This window comes from Sipha flava, unplaced genomic scaffold (assembly GCF_003268045.1).
Source record: "Sipha flava isolate LNK unplaced genomic scaffold, YSA_version1 439_pilon_pilon, whole genome shotgun sequence".
NCBI classification, from domain to species: domain Eukaryota; kingdom Metazoa; phylum Arthropoda; class Insecta; order Hemiptera; family Aphididae; genus Sipha; species Sipha flava.
In genome coordinates, this window is record NW_020273170.1 from 1 (window position 1) to 21,157 (window position 21,157).

General features: G+C 33.9%; 2 protein-coding genes and 1 pseudogene across 2 annotated transcripts; all 3 read left to right on the forward strand.

Moving 5' to 3' along the window:
* The first annotated feature begins 6,130 nt into the window (after positions 1 to 6,130).
* LOC112689270 (protein GVQW3-like) lies at positions 6,131 to 7,141 on the forward strand. The gene has a single exon (XM_025562899.1). The coding sequence runs from the start codon at positions 6,131 to 6,133 to the stop codon at positions 7,139 to 7,141; it is 1,011 nt and encodes a 336-aa protein (XP_025418684.1).
* Positions 7,142 to 16,130: 8,989 nt separating this feature from the next.
* Positions 16,131 to 16,635, forward strand: LOC112689271 (annotated as a pseudogene).
* A 290-nt stretch (positions 16,636 to 16,925) lies between these two features.
* On the forward strand, positions 16,926 to 18,404 carry LOC112689272 (piggyBac transposable element-derived protein 4-like). Its single transcript, XM_025562900.1, has 3 exons — positions 16,926 to 17,658; positions 17,710 to 17,963; positions 18,381 to 18,404. The coding sequence occupies exons 1-3, from the start codon at positions 16,926 to 16,928 to the stop codon at positions 18,402 to 18,404; spliced, it is 1,011 nt and encodes a 336-aa protein (XP_025418685.1).
* The last annotated feature ends 2,753 nt before the right edge of the window (positions 18,405 to 21,157 follow it).

Below are 21,157 nucleotides of genomic sequence, written 5' to 3' on the forward strand. Positions count from 1 at the left end.
CTGACGCACGAAAATACATGGCATTTCGGACACGTAGAGGTCTTTTTTCAATTTCGAGTTCTCCCTTTCGGTCTCAAAAACAGCCCAATGACTTTCGTAAGACTCATGAATGAAGTATTGAGAGGGTACTTGGATGAGTTTGTACAGGTCTACCTAGACGACATCGTTATTTTTTCAAAAAACGAGTACGACCACCATACCCACTTAGACAAAGTTCTTGAACGTCTCATGAGGTTCGGGCTGACGTGTCACACAAAAAAGTGTAGAATAGGTACTTCCAAAATTTCCTTTTTGGGACACATTGTAGACGCAGAGGGGATCGAAAAACAACCGGAGAAATTAGAGTGCATCAATAATTTCCCGGTACCAAAAAAGGTAAAAGACGTTCGTAGATTTTTGGGAGTCTGTAACTGGTACAGCCAGTTTGTAGATAACTATGCTGAAATCATAGCCCCCCTTTCAAACCTATTAAAACTAGGATCTAGATGGAAATGGACAAATACAGAGCAATGCGCGTTTGATAATATCAAAAATGCTCTCTATACGTCACCGAAATTGACCTCCCCAGATTATAGCTCACCGTTCTGTTTACAAACTGACGCGAGTGAAATTGGCGCTGGAGCAATCCTTTTCCAACGGGGTGACAGTCTGAAGGATAGGCGTATCATTTCGTATGCAAGTAAAAAGTTTAGTGACACACAAAAACGGTACTCAGCAGTCGAACGCGAGTGTTTGGCAATAATCTGGGCGACGGATAAGTTTCGACCATTCTTAGAAATCCGATATTTCGAACTCTTTACCGACAATGCGGCGCTAACGTGGCTAAGGATAAAAAGTTAACGAAGTGGTCATACAACTAGCGAATTTAGCACAGTACACGTATCCGGTAAGCTCAACTAGGCACCGGACTTACTGTCGCGCGATCCTGCACCCGGTGAACCTGTAGACGAGGACAGCCTCGAAGATAAGTTAGTAGGAGTACCCTCAACTCGCACTAAACGTCGGCCCAAAACCGATAATCTTTTTTCTACATTCGTTTATCACGACAATAGCGCCCCACCAATCACTATGGATGTTTTAGCGACGTGGCAGTCCGATGACTCCGCTACGTGCGAAATAATCCATAACATCACAACCCCGGCGCGCAATACGAGAAGCTCCGACACCGGAAATGACACATTTGTCTTTACCGACGAACTTCTACGTATAAACATCGGCCATAACACCCTAGTCGTAGTACCCAAGTCCAAAACACAAAACATCATTTGGAGGTACCACGATCACGTTTTAGCTAAACATCCAGGTTGGAAAGAAACGTACAGGGCTGTTAGGCACAGGTTCTACTGGAAGGATCAGAAAAACGACGTCAGGTTATACGTAGACTCGTGCCATATGTGCGCATGCACGAAATCACTAAACACACGTCCCGATGACCCTATGCGCGCTAGAACACCAAAACAATCATGGGAAGTTATTAGTATTGACCTTATGGGCCCCTACCCTCGCACCAGTAGGGGTAAAACATATACTAGTAGCGACCGACTGTTTTAGTCGGTGGACCGAGGCTTACCCATTAGGCACCGCCACCACCAAAACAATTACCGAAGCACTTGAGCGCGAATTCTTCTCCCGTTTCGGCTACCCACGCGTGTGTCTCATCGATATCGGCCCTCAATTGAAATGAAAAACGCGTTAGATCATTGGGGAACGGAAGGTGGGACAACTCCGGTATAACACCCGATGGCCAACCCCGTTGAGCGTCGAAATCAAAAGTTGAAAAAAGGTTTGTGCGCACAATTAGTGAATGGCAAACACAGCTCTTGGGACACAAAACTGGCCCCAATCCTGTTTACGATACGGAATAGGCGAAATGAGCAGATTGGCTACACCCCTGCGACACTCGTTCTTGGCAGAGAATGTAGAAGACCGGGGGATTGGGCACTGTCGCCAGCAATGCACGTTCCTATCGACTTACTCGAAACGGAAAGGTCAGCGCGTGAGCAGCGTGTTTTAGGTACCAAGTAAACGGCAGGTGGTAGCAATGACTAAGAGTTTTGCGAAGGAGACGTAGTCTACTACAAATCACACCACCTGTCCAAGGCACACGAGGGCTTTCACGCCGGTTTCGCACCCAAATGATGGGGACCGGTAACACTTCAAAAACGGGTAGGAAAAGGAGTCTTCCTCACCGACCAGTCACCATCACGCAAAGTCCACGTGTCTTGTCTGAAACGGACTTCACAGCGCAGTGAATGAGAAATGGTATGCGTTAATTATTGGGATGGTACCTCATCGTATACCATCATTTCAGAAATATGTCCGGTAACAACACCCCGCTGTCAATGGAGGAGGTAGCGGCGATGCTGAGGCGGGCCACCGAGGCAGTCACGGCGACTAGCAGCAGTCCTCGGTCTGCTCAGGCGGTCCGGGACATGGCGGAGGACGAGCTGCGGTGGGACTCGGCCCTAGGAGCGGCATTCCAATGCGGATGGGACGCCTGTGCAACGGCCATCACCCGGGCGATGCGCACTCCCGTCCAGCCACCGGCCAAACGGGCCAAATCGTCCTTCGCGGAGGTGACGTCCAAACCACCCTCAAAAAAGGGTGCCAAACCACCGGCCACCCAACAACGTGCGGCACCGATGACTGCAAGGGCACCACCACGGGCCACCAAGCTCTGCCACCGCCCAAAGGAAACCAGGTGTCTGCCTCTTCCACTCCGCCCACACCAGTGAAGAAAGCTGCTACTGCCGTCAACACCACCGCGACGAAGAGAGGCCAGCACACGGCCAGGGGTCGTTCGTCGACGTCCAGAGGGCCCTCGAGCCGAAAACTGGCATCAGGGCTCCGAGGAACTCCGGGAGATCGGAAGATGACGACCACCGCCGTGGACCCCCCAGAACAGGCTCGACCAACGGCGAAGCAGCAGAAGTACGAGCGGTTCCTTGGCATCAAGGAACGCACGAAGACCCAGAAGGCTGAAACCAGTCAGCAGTTCCGGCTGGCCAAGCACCCGTGTCCAGTGCCTTCTGCCACCACCTCCGTGATTCCTCCAGCCCCCACGCAGGAGGAACCAATGGAGGTCGACACCTATATCCCCGGGACCTCTGTCACCCCGGAGGCAGTGCTGATCAGGACCGCCGCTGGGTCGTCGGGAAGAGACGACATCGACGTCTACCTCGACACCCCGGTCCCATCGCTCCCAGAGGAGCCGGAGAAAGAAGAGGACCCGCCGTTCTTCAAAGAAACGCCACCGTCTTCACCAGGCCACCAGTAGGCGATGCGGCTCTGAGCGCTACTAAATTGCGCCCCGGTAGTGTGGCTTGACGGGGGAGTATGATGCGGTACCGTGACGTCTTAGGTACAATATGTACACCGACACCGCGTTAGCTTATCTCCAACCACATCCCGAGTGGCGATAATATCGTACCAACACTTTCCTACCTACCTTGAATTCAATAAATTTTTAATTTTTTTCTAGGAGAGCTGTTGAAAAATCGTCACTTTCACAAAATACAACTATAATTAATGAAGATACAGCATCAAATGCACACGTATTGCTCAAAATAATTGCACTATCTATATTTTATAGGGTTTCAATGACGAGTATTTTGTAAAACATTAAGTAATGGCCGAAAGTAAAACTAAAGATTGATCACAAACCGTTTTTCGTGGTGATGGAATATTACAACTCAACCATTTTGCTAGCCAATTAATTATGGTTATGGTAGTATGACTCTCAGATAACATACTTGATACCGTTGTACTTTATCCATTTACTGCATCGTATATCAAAGCTTCATACACAAAAATTGGTTGGGTATTTTCTAACTTGAATTACTAAAACCTGTTGTAAACAAGCATATTATACATTACATTTTTGTTAAAAGGGATATAGTCATGGACTAATACTCGTTTACCATAAATCTAATATTATTATCAAATATAATATCAGCTGATATTGTGATATCAAGTTTTCTAGTGTTGTGATTATGATTTTACATTAATCATGTTATCAAAAGTGCAGTTTCCTGATTGTTATACAAGTTAACTGTAAATTTGTATGTATATAACACATAATGGATAATATAGAAGTTGGAAAGAAACGTAGCAATGTAAATTAATATAAAAGAAACATAATTAAAAAAGCTATACGAGCTGGTGATGAATTTATTAATCATAAAGGCAAATTTGTTGAGAAAAAAACCACTGGACCACCTTGCAAGTAATAACTTTAATAATAATAATGTTATTCATTTTCATCGTTTATTTGTTAAACTTTTTTTTAGATGTAAAAAGAAATGATTTAACTCGATCTCACCTGAAAACAAAACAAAAATTCTGACTAGATTATATTCCATGACCTCAAAAAATCAGCAAGATTTGTTTTTACAAAGTTTAATTGAAGTTCTCAAAGTCCAATGACATCGTCCAAGAAAAATCACAAATCCAAGAGTAAATGAATTTAGTTTTAAGTACTTTGTTCACGTCCGTGAATTTAAACAAATGGTATGTTTAAACGCATTTTTATCATTACATTCTGTGTCTATGAAAATAATCAAAAGATTACGAGATTTAACAATACATGGTAAAAGTCCCAAAGATCAAAGGTGTTTACATAGTGCTAGTAATGCTCTATTAGGGGAAACTAAAATTCTTATGCAAAATCATATAGATTCGTTTCCTACTAAAATTAGTCATTATTCTGGTAAAAAAGTAAAATATTTGAATGAACAATTAAGTATTAAAACTATGTATAATTTATTTAAAGCCAAATACCATAACGTTTAAGTGGGATATGTTTTATATTTTAAGTTTTTTAAAGGCAATTTTGAATTGAGATTTGGACGCCCGCAAGTTGATGTATGTTGTACTTGTGAAAATTTAAATTTAAAAATAAAAAATCCATGTTTAAACGATGCCGCCAAAAAAGTTGCAGTAGCTGAGTTAATGGTCCATAAGCGAAAAAGCAAAAAGTTTTATAACGAACTTAAGGTTGAAGTAGAGGAAAAGAACAAAATTCAAAGTAACACTGTTGCTTTATGTTTTGATTATATGCAAAATTTAAGTCTTCCTAAAATTCCTATTCAGGAAATGTTTTATTGGAGACAATTATCAGTATCAATTTTTTGTGTTCATAATATAAAAACAGGTAAATCGACAATTTTTCTGTATCATGAAGGACAAGCTAAAAAAAGACCAGATGAAGTTTGTTCCTTTTTGGATTACTACATAAAAAATTATATACCAACTTCTGTTAATGAACTTCATTTATATTCTGATAATTGCGACGGTCAGAACAAAAATCACACTTTGTCTAGAATGTTATTGGCCTTAACCGATATTGGACGATTTAAGAAAATTATTCAAAATTTCCCTGTACATGGTCATTATTTCCTGCCATGCGACAGAGATTTTGCATTGATAAAGCGTTATTTAAAAAAAAAAAAATTGAATTTACACATCACACCAATTTACTGAACATATTTGTCAGGCAAAATCGGATTAGTTTCACGTAGTTAAAATAAACACATCAGACATAATAAACTTCAAATCGTGGTAGCCGAAATATTATAAAAAAGATACTATTTCCATAGAAATCAAAAAACTAATTTTGGAATTTCATAATTTTCTCAACTTATGTACAATTCAGAATATCCCGGAATTATTTTTGGCTATCCATTAATCAATGGCCTTTTAAAATCTACATTCCCTCTTATGCAACCAGGAAAACACAGAACGAATATTAAATTTCCAGATACTCGTGCTTACGAAAATGATAGACTTCCAATAAAAATATCCGAGATGAATGATATTAAAAAATGGTATTAAAATGATATTAAAAAATTAAAAAATTCCTATATTGACCATCCGTACAAAAAATTTTATAATAATATTTTCACGTGGTCAACGGATAACGAATAATAAAATCATAGAAAAATAAGAAACAGACAAAAGTATTTAAAAAAAACTTATTTTAATAACATACGAGGTGTGATCAAAAAATACCGGGACTAAAATTATATATGCGCTAAAAATAATCGAATCGGGAATATACACACATCAAATAAAAATAGAGATAACACTCAATTACGTTATTCAAGCCGCGAGTTAATATTAACTGTTAGTAATGAACGACAATTCATTGAAATCGGATACTTTTATTGTGTCTGCCGTTTTTGTCATGTCGAATAAACTCGAGCAGCGTGTTTGCATTAAATTTTGCGTTAAACTCGGTAAATCAGCGACTGAAACTTTTGAAATGATTAAAAAAGCATTTGAAGATGAAGCGATGAGCAGGTCTAAAACATTTGAATGGCATAAAAGGTTTATTGAGGGTCGTGAAGACATTAATGATGACTCTCGTGCTGGACGACCTTCAACATCAAGAAGTTTGGAAATGGTGGCAAAAGTACGAAAAATTATTCGATCAGATCGACGAATGACGATAAGAGAACTTTCTAGTGAGTGTAACATTTCTTTTGGATCATGTCAAACTATTTTGACTGAAGATTTAGGCATGAGACGAGTCTGTGCAAAAATGGTCCCGAAATTGTTGTCTCAAGATCAAAAAAATCATCGAATTGAAGTTTGTCAAAGTTTGAAAGAACGAACACAAAATGACCCAGAGTTCATTAAAAATGTAATAACTGGTGATGAAACTTGGGTCTATGGTTATGACATAGAAACTAAACGACAGTCATCACAATGGAAATCAGTAACTTTACCAAGACCCAAAAAAGCTCGGCAAGTTCGTTCTAACGTGAAAACCATGTTGATTACTTTTTTCGATATTAAAGGCCTTATTTATTACGAATTTGTTCCAACTGCTCAAACGGTAAATCAGACTTACTACAAAGAAATTTTAATTAAATTACGAGAAAAAATCCGTAAGAAACGTCCAGATCAGTTCCAAAATCGATCGTGGTTGTTACACCACGACAACGCGCCTGCTCATTCTGCCTTATCAATCCGTGAGTTTCTAGCTGATAAACAAATTCCAGTTGTACCTCACCCTCCTTACTCACCAGACCTCGCCCCTTGTGATTTTTTTTTATTTCCAAAAATTAAAACTGACCTCAAAGGACAAAGATTTGATGATATTGAGACAATAAAAAAGAATGCGGTTGTGGGTGCCTAGAATAAGTCGTATAGGCAATTTTATCTACTCCACGCGTACCGCGTGTACTGCTTTTGTAGATAGGCAACTCAAGATACACGATGGACTGATAGCGTTCGGCGGCGACCTCTGACACGACGGCGGCGCCGGAAAGGAACGGAAACAATTTAATTATTCAAGGGAAAACAGGAAGTTGAGTTTAGTTATCGGGGGGGAAGTCTCTGTGGTCGAATCGTTCTGGTGCAATGACCACAGAGCTCACACACAAATCGGACAATATACTAAAGCTAAAAGGATACTTACACTGAAAAATACACTTAAAACTAAGGCAGGTAAACGTTGATAAGTATGGTAACTAATGGATGAAAGTGGTAACTTGAGGAACTGGGCGGCCTCTCACACACCACGCCGGGTACTGGCGGACTTATGCGTGACGGGATGATGTCGTTCGAGTTAAAAAGCAGTTGACCCGTAGATGATGGTAGACAAATATTACACGTAGAATTAATCAAAAATAACTCACAAGACGAAGATTGGTAGTAGATGATTGATTTAATGTAGTAAATGGTTGACACGTATAATTAACAATAATAAAGAATATTAATAAGAAGAATTATAAACGTGCCGCTTCACTAGCGGGCTTCGAAATATAATAATAAAAAAAAATAATAATAATTATGCCACAATGGCAATATCGACAAGAAAGAAAAGTAAAGAAATTACAATGTTGCCTCAATGGCTAACGACGAACGACAGAAGTATTTTTACAATAAATATGTGGTGCAACAATCGCGACCGACAAACGAACGACAAAAAAAATACAAAAATAACGTGATTACAATAATTATCAACAGAAGAAAACAAAAACAAAGATACGGATGCACGGTAAATGGTGCATCGCGTAATATATACATCATTTTCATATAATAATAATAATTAAATGTGCGCGGCCTTATCGCGTACAGCGCAAACACGGTAGATCAACTCAAACAACTTAAAGTTGAAGACTTCCAACACTGCTTCAAAAAGTGGCAGGAGAGATGGGACAAGTGTATAACATCGGGCGGTGAATACTTTGAAGGAGACTAATATTTGAAATATTATTTGTATATTTAAATAAATAAAAAAAAAAAAATCCCGGTATTTTTTGATCACACCTCGTATTTCATCATAACAAATCATTGTTTTTTCATAACCAAAATTCTGGTTACTAAATATATTATGTACTTAATCGAAAAAAATATCTACTTCTAAAGGTGGGCCCAGGGCCCCCACATTCCTAAATCCGGCCCTGAGAATAATTATGTTCAGAAACTATAAACTTGGAACGTTTCAAAGGACTAGGAATTGAGTTTAATAATCTTTTCTTTGAAGATTTTCTATGATGGTTAGGTGTCTTTTTATGAAAAAAAATTGAAGGCACAGCTGAACTTTTTAATTTTTTTGTCCCATCTTCTCTTATTCTTCCCACTGGTTTTCATCAAAATGAACCTATAAACAATTCTTGCAACATACGCTGATGACACAGCTATTCTTTTCTCCAGTCTAAATCCTATCTTAGCTTCAGCTGAACTCCAGAATCATGCTAATAAAATTGAAGAATGGGCCAAAAAATGGAAAATAAAAATTAATACGGAAAAGTCTGTACAAATTACCTTTATGTTGTGAACGTAAACGTACTTCCATGTGAGTGCCCTCAATTAATTATGAACAACGCCCCCATCCCTGTCCAAACCAAAATTAAGTACTTAGGCATAATGCTTGATAAAAGACTAACTTGGGGCCCCCACCAATAAGAAAATCATCGAACAACAGACTTCACCTCCTCCGACCACTCCGTAACTCTAAAATAACACTCCAAAACAAACTTATTACATATAAGTCAATCATAAGACCAATCTGGTCTTATGGAATAGCAATCTGGGGTCCAGCAAGTCCCTCGAACATCAGGCCAATTCAGGCTTTTCAATCAATTGCGCTAAGGTTAGTAACCAAACTTGGAAAACAAACCCTACTACAGTATATCAGTATATAAACATTTATTTTAATTAATATATTTATATATATATATATATATAATAGTTAAAACTAAATATAGTAAGTATAGTGATATGGTTTTGTGTATTTAAATATGTCATTTTCTTTATTATATTGACGCGGACCCGTGCGGCAGCCGTTATCGAAACGGCAGTCGCCGACCGTGTCCTTATCTTTCTCATCAACCGCCACTCCGCGGCACGCAACGCCGCAGCGACCCCCATCCACCCATCCATCACCGGACAGGGGTCGCGAGCGGTCGACAGGTACCACCATATAACCGTGCTGTTTTTCCGCGATCGCGTACGGATACACACCTCGTCGTGAATCTCAATTTTTCTATACACAATTTGTGACATCTTGTGCGGTGTACGTTTGTTCTTCTTCTTATTATTATTATTATTATTTCTCTCGTTGTTATTAAATATACGTATTTAATAGACCTACATTGTGCCACAACAACCCGCGTCGTTATTTATTATTATTTTCATTATAACATCGTCCATCGTTTTTGTACAACACCAGCGACCCGTGCGCACACCACCACCACCACCTGTGTGCCGTGTCAATATACTCATTGATTACGAGTATAATATAATCAATATATATTATATACATTATGTAAATAATCAATAGTGCAATTTCAAATTAATATTCTCAATTCTATAATGAAATTTAATTTTGATTAAACGTAATGAAAAATGTTTAATTTAATAATTTAGTGTGTTCAACTATTTTATATAGTGTAAAGTAATATTGTTTTGCCAACCGAAAACATGGCGGACGTATGATAATCTTGCGTCCCCGGGCTTCACTTCTCTCAATGGAAAACATCGGTAGTTCGTTATCTAGTATAATATAGATATCTGTGAGATAAACATGAAAGATAATATGTCCAAATTCATCTAGATAAAGATAATTGATAAAAAAAAATATCTAGATAAAGATAAAAGATAATTTCATTTTTTATATTATTTTATATTTGTAATAATATCTATGAAGTAATGGCCCACTTCACCCACGTCTAGCGCCACCATTGGAGATTATTTTAAGTTAACAATATTGTTTTCCATATAATCTTAATTTGATGATTTTCATTATTCTATATATTCTATATATTTGGTTTTTGTTTTTATTTATTTTTACTCTCTAGTGCGGGCCACGGCCTTGGAAGATTAATTGTGGTGCGGGCATTTATTTTTTTCCGAAATTACGATATCGTCGATCGCCAATATTAATAACAATCATATTCATTGTGTATAAAATTAAATTAAAGCATTAAGTATAATTTTAAAGTTACCAATATTCATCAAACGCACTGCTTGACTCTCTTGATATGTTTCACATGAAATTTTGTCATCTATTATTGATTTCAATGCCTTATCTAAAGAAGAGACAATTAATCGATGTTTCTTGGTTTCCCTGTATTCTACTTCAAAATTACCAGTATATGAACATTGCATTATAACCCTTAATTTAAAAGCATTATTTTAGTAAAATATTTGTATTTTAAACACAACAAAGATACGTAATCCTACAAAAATGTTGAAAAAAAATCTAAGAAATGTCTAAAAAGTAATATGGAAATATCAAAAAAAATGTATGGTAATACAAGTAAGGAAAAAATTCCATAACGATTTTTCTAAGACAGACCAAGGTCAAAGGATCAAGATAATTAAAAACATGTTAAAGTAAAATAATTACCTGGAGTTTCCAGATGGTTTTTCTCACACAATCCCTTTAAATATTGATCCACACACTGAACATCTACCTTGTACGGTTATGTATGAACTACCATACTCGTATACTTTTGACCTTTTAAAATTAATACAACATAGTAATTTCATATGTTCCCAAAACAATTCTCCTAATAATGATGTCCATGATCCCTTTGGTAGAACATAATATGATCGTGCACTTCTCATTGGTCACATACGATCATTTAACTTATATATTACTTCCTCAGGTTGAATCTGCTTCCATTCTTCCGGTGAAAAAGTAAATGTGAAACACTTCACAGGTAATTTATTAGATGTATCGTCACTGTTATAGTCGGTAGAATCATATGAAATAATATTATTTCTGAAATAATTATTTTAATAGGAATGAATATAAACCTGTATTAAATTATTTACCCTGTTCATTAGCAATATTTGCCTGAGTATTATTTGAAGAAATCTGACAAATGTCTTGTATACACTCTTCTTGTAATCCTTAAGCTTTTTTCACATTATGACGATCACTATGCACGAATAAATGTATTGCATTTTTGCTAACACGGCCATTCAGATATATACTAATATCATTCCAAACATCATTTGATGCAACAACAATTTCTAATACATCAAAGAAAACAAAGTACTGATATACAGCTTTTAATAGTATTTCGCACGCTGAGAAATATAAAGTACATATTATATACTCATAATATTAGCTCATATATTGCATATTACATATTTTATTATAAAAGGTCCCCATAACAACATACATAAGTTGCGACTCGGTATTTCTTCAGGTACATACGTAACTTGCGGCTCATGTTTCTGTCATGTATACGTTAATTGCATAATTAATATAATATGACGTATAAAAATTGTTTTTATTATTATTGTTTAATAATTTTTTTTTTTTTTTTTTTTTTTTAATAAACAATCTATACAGTTTTGCACAATAAGTTTATAGGTTGAGAGTTATTTAAACGACATGAAAGTTGTGAATTAAGCAACCACCCATTAGTGACTCTTGGCTTTGATTAGATAGATTTTTTTTTTTTTTTTTTTGATCATGAGACGTTAGACATTAAAGTTTTCTAAGAGGTCACGGCACCAGTTCCTTTTTAGTCTGCGGTTGGAATTTCCTGGGAGAGTGAGGATGAAAAGATCTTTTATGAGAGGATTTCGATGAGTTTGGAGTCGTTTATGAAATCGTTTGTAGGAAGTGCGTGCTTCCTCATCTATTGTTTTCATATAGAAATCATTATGAAGAGCGTGGTTTGAAATATAGGGCGGAGCATTGGATAATCGTCGGAGTGATATGTTTTGGAAAGTTTGGATTCTATTAGTATTAGATTTTTTTGCTGCGCCTCACAGTTGGAGTCCATATGTCCAGATTGGTTTTAGTAACGCTTTGTAGATTGTTAGTTTGGTGTTTAGAGTGGAGTTCTTATTTCTAATTAGCAAAGGTCTGAGCATGCGCATGCGATTGTTTAAGGTTAGCCGTTTGGTTTGGAGGTGTTTCTTCCATGTAAGTCTTTTATCAAAGAATAATCCTAAATATTTAACTGTATCAGATGTGGGAATTAATACATTGTTGAGAGTAATGTTTGGACATATTCCTTGTTTAAGTGTGAATGTTGTGTGTGTAGTACGCGTGTGCATCGAACAGTGTGATGTTAGCAACTGATTAATAATTTTAAATAAAAAAGTGTTAGTACAAACAGCAATATTTTAAATGGGGAGGAAAATATTGGTTGTAAATTTTTAATATAAATTTTAATATAAAAATACCCAAAATTACTTGGGACTCAATTTACATCAAATAGGTACATTGGGACGCAACATAAGTCACCCAGAAATATTACAAAAATCCGATTTTATCTTATAAAATATTAGTCGTACATTTTTATAGTTGAAAATGCATAAAAATTGATATAATATTTAAGGCATGAAAATTGGATAAAAAAATTTTCTTAAGATTTTCTTTATCATAAAAAAAAAAATTATAACAGAAAGTTGTAAAAAGATTATATTAGCTTCAACAAATGAAATGTTGATGAAATTGGATATTTCAATGATCTTCGATTACGCTTCTAGAACACCAGTGGTTCTTAACTAGTGTTCCGTGGAACACAGGTGTTTTGTGGACTTGGTAAAAGTGTTCCGCCAAATTATAATATTACTATCTAAACCCGTGCACTTCGTAGCATTAAAAATCCTACCTCTTATATGTCTCAAATTGTGTGTTAAAATCGTTAACTGTGATTATGCTAGCAGTATATTTTTATACATATAGATAGATAACGGTTAAAATATACTATATATTCAATTTAGTTATTATTTAATTTTATTTATTTTAACGAGATTTTAATGCCGTAGACGCGCGTGCCATGGAAACAAATAATGAAAAATTATAACAAATTCAGGGATCATAATTTCTTTCGCACTTTATTATTGAAACTAATATCAATCATAAATAAGCATTTTCATCGTTAATCTCAAAATATCTATGTTATTTGAACACCTCCCGAGGTTGAGCCTATTACTTTTTATCTTAGCCTATCTTCTGCCCATAGGTCTAATATATTTGTACCAAATTCCGTCGCAATTGGTACAGCCGTTAAGAATGCATAAAGGACAAACAGATAGAAATCCATATATATATATATATATACTCGTATATGTATATGTATTATAATAATATATGTATTGAGCGTGACGCGAAAAAGGTAGCGCTCGAAAATGTTCCTTGCCCGAGCGAAAACGCCGTTTTCTCATGAACAAGTCAGAAAATATCGAACTCAAAATATTTAAAAAATTGATACTACTTAAGATATAAACATACATGATGGTGGTGATTCATTGTGTAAAAAAAAAATACCTATAATAAAATAGCAAATTAGTTAATTGTTCAATATTATTATTTTTTTTTTTAAGTAAGTAGGATGTAAAAAAGATCATTTTTCACTATATATCTAATATGATCTATGGTCTAGATCTAAATGTCCGTAAGTTTTTGATATCAATCTAACCTAAATTTTCCTTTTAAAAATACTTACATTTTTTAATAAACTTTTAGATCCAAGTTTTTAATTTGTTTTCGTGAAAATTCGCTGAATTAATTTAAGTTTGACCAAAAAAACACGAAAATATATTAAAATTTATTTTAAAAATAAAAAGAAAATATTTTTGAATTTACAAAAACATTTTGTAAGCATAAGAAGTTTTAATTCTGACAATATCGGGTACTTTAATTAGCGAAAATTACTTTAACAATTTTACTATTTATTAAATATTTTTTTATAATTAAAAACCAAGAGAACGAATAAATTTTATGTATAATATGTAGTTATACTTACTTTTATTACTGCCATTAATATCTATAATTCGATCTTTGAATTGCAATACCGCATTAATAATCCTGGACGGATCGACTGCAGGTTTTCTTCCAGCCATTTTTAATAATAAAGTTAATAAATTATTAAGATATTTAATAAAATTATATTTCTATTAAAAAATAATGTCTCAAAAAAAAAAAATCAAAATTAAATTTTTGTACAAATACTGCACTTTAATTCACAGTTTATATGGTAAACACAGCACTGAAGAATGACTAAAATGAACTATTATTAATTTATATCATATACGAGTATATTATAAATTGAGTAAAATTCATACAATCGGATATTTTTAAAGAAAATAAAAATAATTACTATTTATATTCCATTCCATTGTTATCTAACTTATAGATGTTTAAAATAGAAATAGGTAGTATGTTTGCAGTATGCCTTAGTATAAATAATACAATGATGTTGGAATTTCCAACAATTATTGAATCAATCATATGTTCCAATAAAAATTGTGAAAAATATCCATCGGTAATTGAACGTCCTATAAGCTACATTACATTTGAAATTACCAACGGTCAAATTCAAGAATTGCAGCAATTCATTAATAAACGTCTTTCCGTGGAGAAACTTGCATGTTTGCACAACAGCGCTTCATCAAACTGCACTGGATTTCAAAATATCGAATCAAAGATTTTGCCAGTACTTATTTTCATTGAAATTCTGTTTTGGAAAGGTATCCTCATCCATTTTAATAAAATTAAAGACAAAAAAAAACGAATAAACTAGAAATCGTAAAATATATCATAATTGTTAAACATTTTTCCACTTTATTATTAATAATATTAGCTTATCATATTTCAGATTTTACTGTAATCATCGAAATATTTACATTATCAGTTGGTTAAAAATAAAAATAAAAAACAAAAATGTACCTTTAATTTTATTTAAATATAAAATAAGTTTAACCCATATCACTGTATGTAGAATATATATAGGATATATTTCAATCGATATCGTATTTATGTTATCTTGAATGGACGGTGATGGACTTGATATAGTTGTAGAGTTTGATGTAGGTCTATTATAATTACATGAATAGTTTGAAAACGTAGGAATTTGGCTGAGGTTTTGACTTTCAAAATTTTGCTGGACTGTTGACTAATTACAAATATCAAATTCAGATGTTAAGTTTCCTAATAACCCCTGTGTTAATACTTTATTTATGAGTAAATCTGCATGTATAGATTGAGTTGAATCCATTCTTTTCAATTTTGAAACAACATTTATCCCAAAAGCGTCGTATTCGTCGATGTCATCTTTGGATAACGCTTCTGAACATATTTTTAAAAAATCATTTTGACGATCAATGGCTTTGCGTTTTTTTTTTTTTTTTTTTGTAGTACAGAAGGAATGGAAGTACGAAGTTTTGTTGCAGTTTTTTCAACTCTGATATTATCATCATTAAAACCATTATTAATTATGTTTTGAATTTGTGTATTTGAACAGCCCTATACAAATAAAATAAATGTCTTTAAATATTAGTTTGAAAAGTAAAATATTTAAATCCAATTTGTAAATGTTTATTACAAATTTTGAATTCAAAATTTAAACTTAAATTAAATTAAATAAAAAATATATTAAATAGAACTAAAATTGACCATTATTTTAATGTTCCAATAATATATAAAATTGCTTTTTAAAAGAGTACCCAGAATAAACCACTTTTAATAAAATTAGGCGATAATGCAATATAATAAATAATAATTAGTGATAACATAAATACACTGCACAGGAGGGAGGCCGAGTTATTCTGCTATTTTAATATTAATCAAAAATAAACTAAACTAATTTTCACAAAAAACCTTATTTTAGTTCCTTACAACGAAAGAAGAATGGGAAACTGTTACAATGGGATTTCATTGGCAATTTATAAACTGTAGTGGTTCAATTGATGGAAAACACATAAGAGTTGTGCAACCCCCCAGCACTGGAGCTCAATTCTACAATTATAAAGGATTTTATAGCATTAGTTTGATGGCAATTGTAAATAGCAATTATGAATTTATTTTCGTCGATGTGGGGAAAAATGGAAGATTATTCGATGCAGGTGTAATAGAATTCACTAAATTTTACGAGGATTTGAAAACAAGAAAATTACAACTTCCGGACAATAATAAAACGGTAAATAATTTAAATTTTGTTTTCCTTGGTGCTGAAGCTTTGGCTCTGCATGATAATATTTTAAAACCATTTGCTCAACGAGAATTAATAGAAGAAAAAAGAACATTCAATAATAGACTGTCGAGGGCAAGAAACTGTGTTGAAAATACATTTGAGCTTATTTCATCGGTATTTAGGTTATTACAAGGAGCTATTCACTTACACCCAGAAAAGGCTTCATATGCCGTGTTAGCAATATGCGTAATTCATAACTTCTTAAGAAAACGTGGAAATTCTTACGTCACCTCAACAAATTTTGATAGACAGGATGACATGAACCTATTACAAAATGGCAATTGGTGAGAAAATAGCAATAATGAATGTCCTGGACTACATTCACGTACTAAAAATGTTTCCGATAATGCAAAAATTAACAGAGATAAATACATGCATTTTTATAATAATGAAGGATCTATTGAATTTTTAGGAGATATGTTAAAAGCCGGAGGAGCCTAATACAATTTACCCTACCTACCTGACAATATGAAAACCCCTGTAAATGATAGGATTTATAAAGTTCGTGATTTGATTGAACGTCTCGTTAAAAATTATCAATCTGTTATGGAGCCAAGTGAATATATGGCTATAGATGAGTCGATGGTCTCTTTTCGTGGGCGTTTGAAATTTCGGCAATACATACCAGGAAAAGCCCATAAATATGGTGTTAAGCTTTTTAAAATTTGCGAGGTGAATGGATATACACATGACGTGAATGATTACGCAGGCAAAAACCAAGTTGACGGCAAAGGCTTAGCATGCAGAGTTGTCCTGGAGTTGAGTAACCCTTTTTTAAATTCTGGACGGACAATAGTTACTGACAATTTCTATACCTCTTTACCTTTGGCTAACAAACTTTTAGAAAACAACACTCATCTTATAGGAACTTTAAGATCAAATCGAATAAGAATACCTGAAATTTTTAAAACAAAGCTACGACCTGGTGAAATTATCGGTAGAGAAAATATAAATGGAATTGTAGTCGCAAAATGGCACGACAAAAGGTACGTTTCCATGATGTCCACTAAACACAATATTAACATGGTCGAAACTGGTAAAAAAAATCCTAAAAATGAGTCTATTTTTAAACCGCAAATAATATTAGATTATAATGCAGGAAAAGCTGGAATCGATCTATCTGACCAACTTTCGAGTTATAATTCCCCTGTACGTAAATCGATTAGACGGTATCACAAAGTTGCCACTGAAGTGTTACTCGGTACATCAGTGGTTAATGCATTAATTGTATATAACATGAATAAACCTTCAGATAAAAAAATATCCATCACAAAGTTCCGTGAAATGTTAGTTGACGTATTACTTGAACTAGACCAATTGCAGATTGCTATAATATCAGATCGTCCAACTACTTCAACTAAACATGGCCGAAAAACTAATCACAAATTTGAAGAGACTGTAGAAAGAGATTACCGTAACCGAAAAGTTAGAAAAAGGTGCCTTCATTGCTACTCGCTCAAAACTACAGCTGTCGGTTCAAAAAAAGCTAGTGTTGAAACAAAAAAAGTAACTACATATTGTTCTACTTGCAAAATATACACATGTATAGATTGCTTTAATAAAAATCATATTTAAACTAATGTTTTAATGTTTTTTTTTAAACAACAATGTATACAATATAATTTTCTGTAACAATGTATCCATTGGTATTCATTGGTTTTTATAGGTAGATAACTCTATATTAATTTTTATTTAATACGTATTTTAAATATTAAAATTGTATAATTTGTTTACATACTTAACATGTAAGGTAAATTAAATTATATTTATTATAATTTATTTTTTTATGCTATTTTACTTTAAGAATTTTTTTTATACCTATTATGTTCAGAAGTTCACAAAAATGTATTCTTTTATTTTTTTTTTTATATAATAATTTCTTAAAACAAACCAATATTTAAGTATTTGTAATATAATTTACAGTATTTAATACCAAGTTGTGTATAAAAGTATTTATAAATATTGTCATTTTCATTAAATATTTTCAAAGGTTCAAATTAACAAAATGTTGTTTTTTTTTATACCAAGAGAATTGTCATATTCTTCTCTACGCCATGGTACTATTTAAAGATTCATTATTATACCGCCACATAAATTATAAGCATTTGTTCAAATATGATTTTTTGGTCGCCGGCTGGTCATGTGGCGTGGTAGTAATGATCAACTATGGGCGCCGGCGGGCATAAAAGTATAGAATTTGAACATTGCTGTACGGCCGCCGGTGGGCATATGGCGGTTAACGTGTTAATGACCTGTGGTTCAGGTAACAGTGATATCACATCATCAAATGTTATTGTAAAAACATCATTTTCTACAAATTTGAATGTTGAATGTTGATTGTCCATATACTTTATACCATTTACTTTCAGTTCATCTTTACCAATTTTTTTATTACTATAACTGCATATTTATATATAGTACCTTTAGCTCTACTAGATTCCACTTGAACCAATAAATATTCTCCTATCTTAATGGATTCATACACTGGTTGATTTGGTATGTCTTCTCTTACTATTAAAATAGAGTCTATATTATCAATAATCACCTCTTCTTCAGCTTCTTCAGTCATCTCTTCTGCAGTTTCTTCGTCATTACCAGTGACACTTACTCCAGGAGCAATGCGTAAGCGTTTATTTTTTCTTCTTATCATTTGTATAGAACTTGAAAACCACTGTTCTTTAAGGAATGCAATCAACTTATCAGTTAACTAACTAACTTATTCGTTAGTATGGTCATCATTATAATCTGGCAATCTTCTCAAAACACTGTCTGGATTAAAAAGCATTATTCCTGTTGCCTTAAATTCACTGACTAAATTATTTTTAATTTGTTCATTGGTGTTGGTTTTCTTATCCAGATTCGTATTATTTAAGCAGTCTTTTAACAGAGTAGGGAAATCACGATTTGGAATAATTTTTGTATTCTTGTTTGTCATTTTATATTTGTAAATAACATTTCTCCAAGATTCTTTGAAAAGCCTAAAAAAACAAACATCAAGTGGCTGACAAAGATATTAAAGGATTAGGTGGAAAACAAACAAATGCTATATTATTTTCTTTACAAGCTTTTAAAACATCTGGAATAAAATGAGATGATAAATTATTTCCTATAAGCAGTTTCCTTCCTAGTGTTGTACCCTGTACAATTATGTCCACCCTGTATATTTTATTTTTGTATAGTCAATCAATTATTTCACTGGCCTACGTGACTGCAGACATGCGAGCGAGCCTTTGGAATCTGCTGAGTGGACATATTCCAGGACTCGCTCGGGCCGAGGCGCTCACACGGAGAGGGTCACGTAGTCAGTCGGTCTAGACGCGATTACACGGCTCCACGGTTTACCGTGTTCTCAACTCCAGTTAAGCTGGATCTAGTATATTATACATTATTTTATCCATTATTTTATCTATTATTTTTAATTACAGTACACATTCATTATTTAAGTGTTTTGTTTTGTTTTAATTACAATTAATCCTCTCACTCTCTACCGTAACGCAGTGTTTAAAGAATAGATCACGGTGCGAATACTTCACTAGCAAACGATACGCATGAGGCAAAAAAGTAGAATGATACCATTCAGAGAAATTTGCTGCATCAATCCACCCATGTGAGGTTCTGTTATGCCGAGTACCTCTTGAACAACATGGGAAACCTTTTGGTACGTTTGGATCCATTATACCTTCACTTTTGTATATTACGTAAGGAGGTAGAAGCACTCCACTGGCTGAACCACACATCATTAAAGATATAGCTGTCTTCGAATGATTGATTACTTTTTCAGGATATTTTACTCCTCGACGAAAAAACATTTTTTTTCTGCCAGAATCATCTGAGACATTGGTCTCATCATAGTTAAAATTATGAGAAGGTGGTATATCTTGCAAAGTTATATGTAAATTAGAAAAATATTCACTGATTGTTTCAGAAGATACCCCAGTCCTTGCTTTATTTATATTTTGCGTTAGTCTTTTTCCTATTAAATTTTGATGACCTTTTAAAAAAGATTTTACCCACTCCGAACCAGGAGTATTATTTTTTAATTTACTTATGACAATTCCTGCAGATTTCAAAAAATGTTTTGTAAACATTTGAAGTTCTATTGTAGAGAACGGAAAGCCTCAATCTGCACAAGGAATAATGCCCTTAATTAATGCCAGTTCTTCTTTTTCAGTTAATGCGGTTTGTCCACCAATTCTTTGAATATACTTCCCATGGTATTTATTATTCAAAGTGCCTAGAGAATTAATACATGCTATAAATAAAAATAATAATATTGATTGTGTAGAAGAAAATTTACCAGAAGGTACATTGTAATGTACAGAAGCTTTTCGGATGGAAAGTAATCCACTGACTACCTTTAGCAATGCCTCATCAAGTACTTCATTACAATAGTTTCTGTAATTTTTTTTGTCCAACTTTGATTTATATGTCCTCATTTTAAAAACCACAATAATATCTATATTATAAATAAAAATAATCCAATTTTAGTTAAAATATATTTAATTTGTATGAAATCAATCTGACCCCCATTACATAACATGAAGATTACTTTGTCATAGATTATTTTGTAATAATGAAACTTACTTATATTTATTCATGGATTCGTTAACTGTTTTAATACCGTATCATCGAATTTCCTGCATGATCTGATTTTTGTAAGACATAACAGAAAAATACGATATCTTATCATTAAACACATT

What these genes read in the sequence shown, in the direction of transcription:
- LOC112689270 (XM_025562899.1), top strand. Translation starts at nt 6,131, where the DNA reads ATGAACGACAATTCATTGAAATCGGATACTTTTATTGTGTCTGCCGTT.
- LOC112689272 (XM_025562900.1), top strand. Translation starts at nt 16,926, where the DNA reads ATGAAAACCCCTGTAAATGATAGGATTTATAAAGTTCGTGATTTGATT. An exon ending in TGCCACTGAAGTGTTACTCG is followed by an intron (nt 17,659 to 17,709) that starts GTACATCAGTGG and finishes ATAAACCTTCAG; the next exon opens with ATAAAAAAATATCCATCACA. An exon ending in CTAGTGTTGAAACAAAAAAA is followed by an intron (nt 17,964 to 18,380) that starts GTAACTACATAT and finishes TATAATTTACAG; the next exon opens with TATTTAATACCAAGTTGTGT.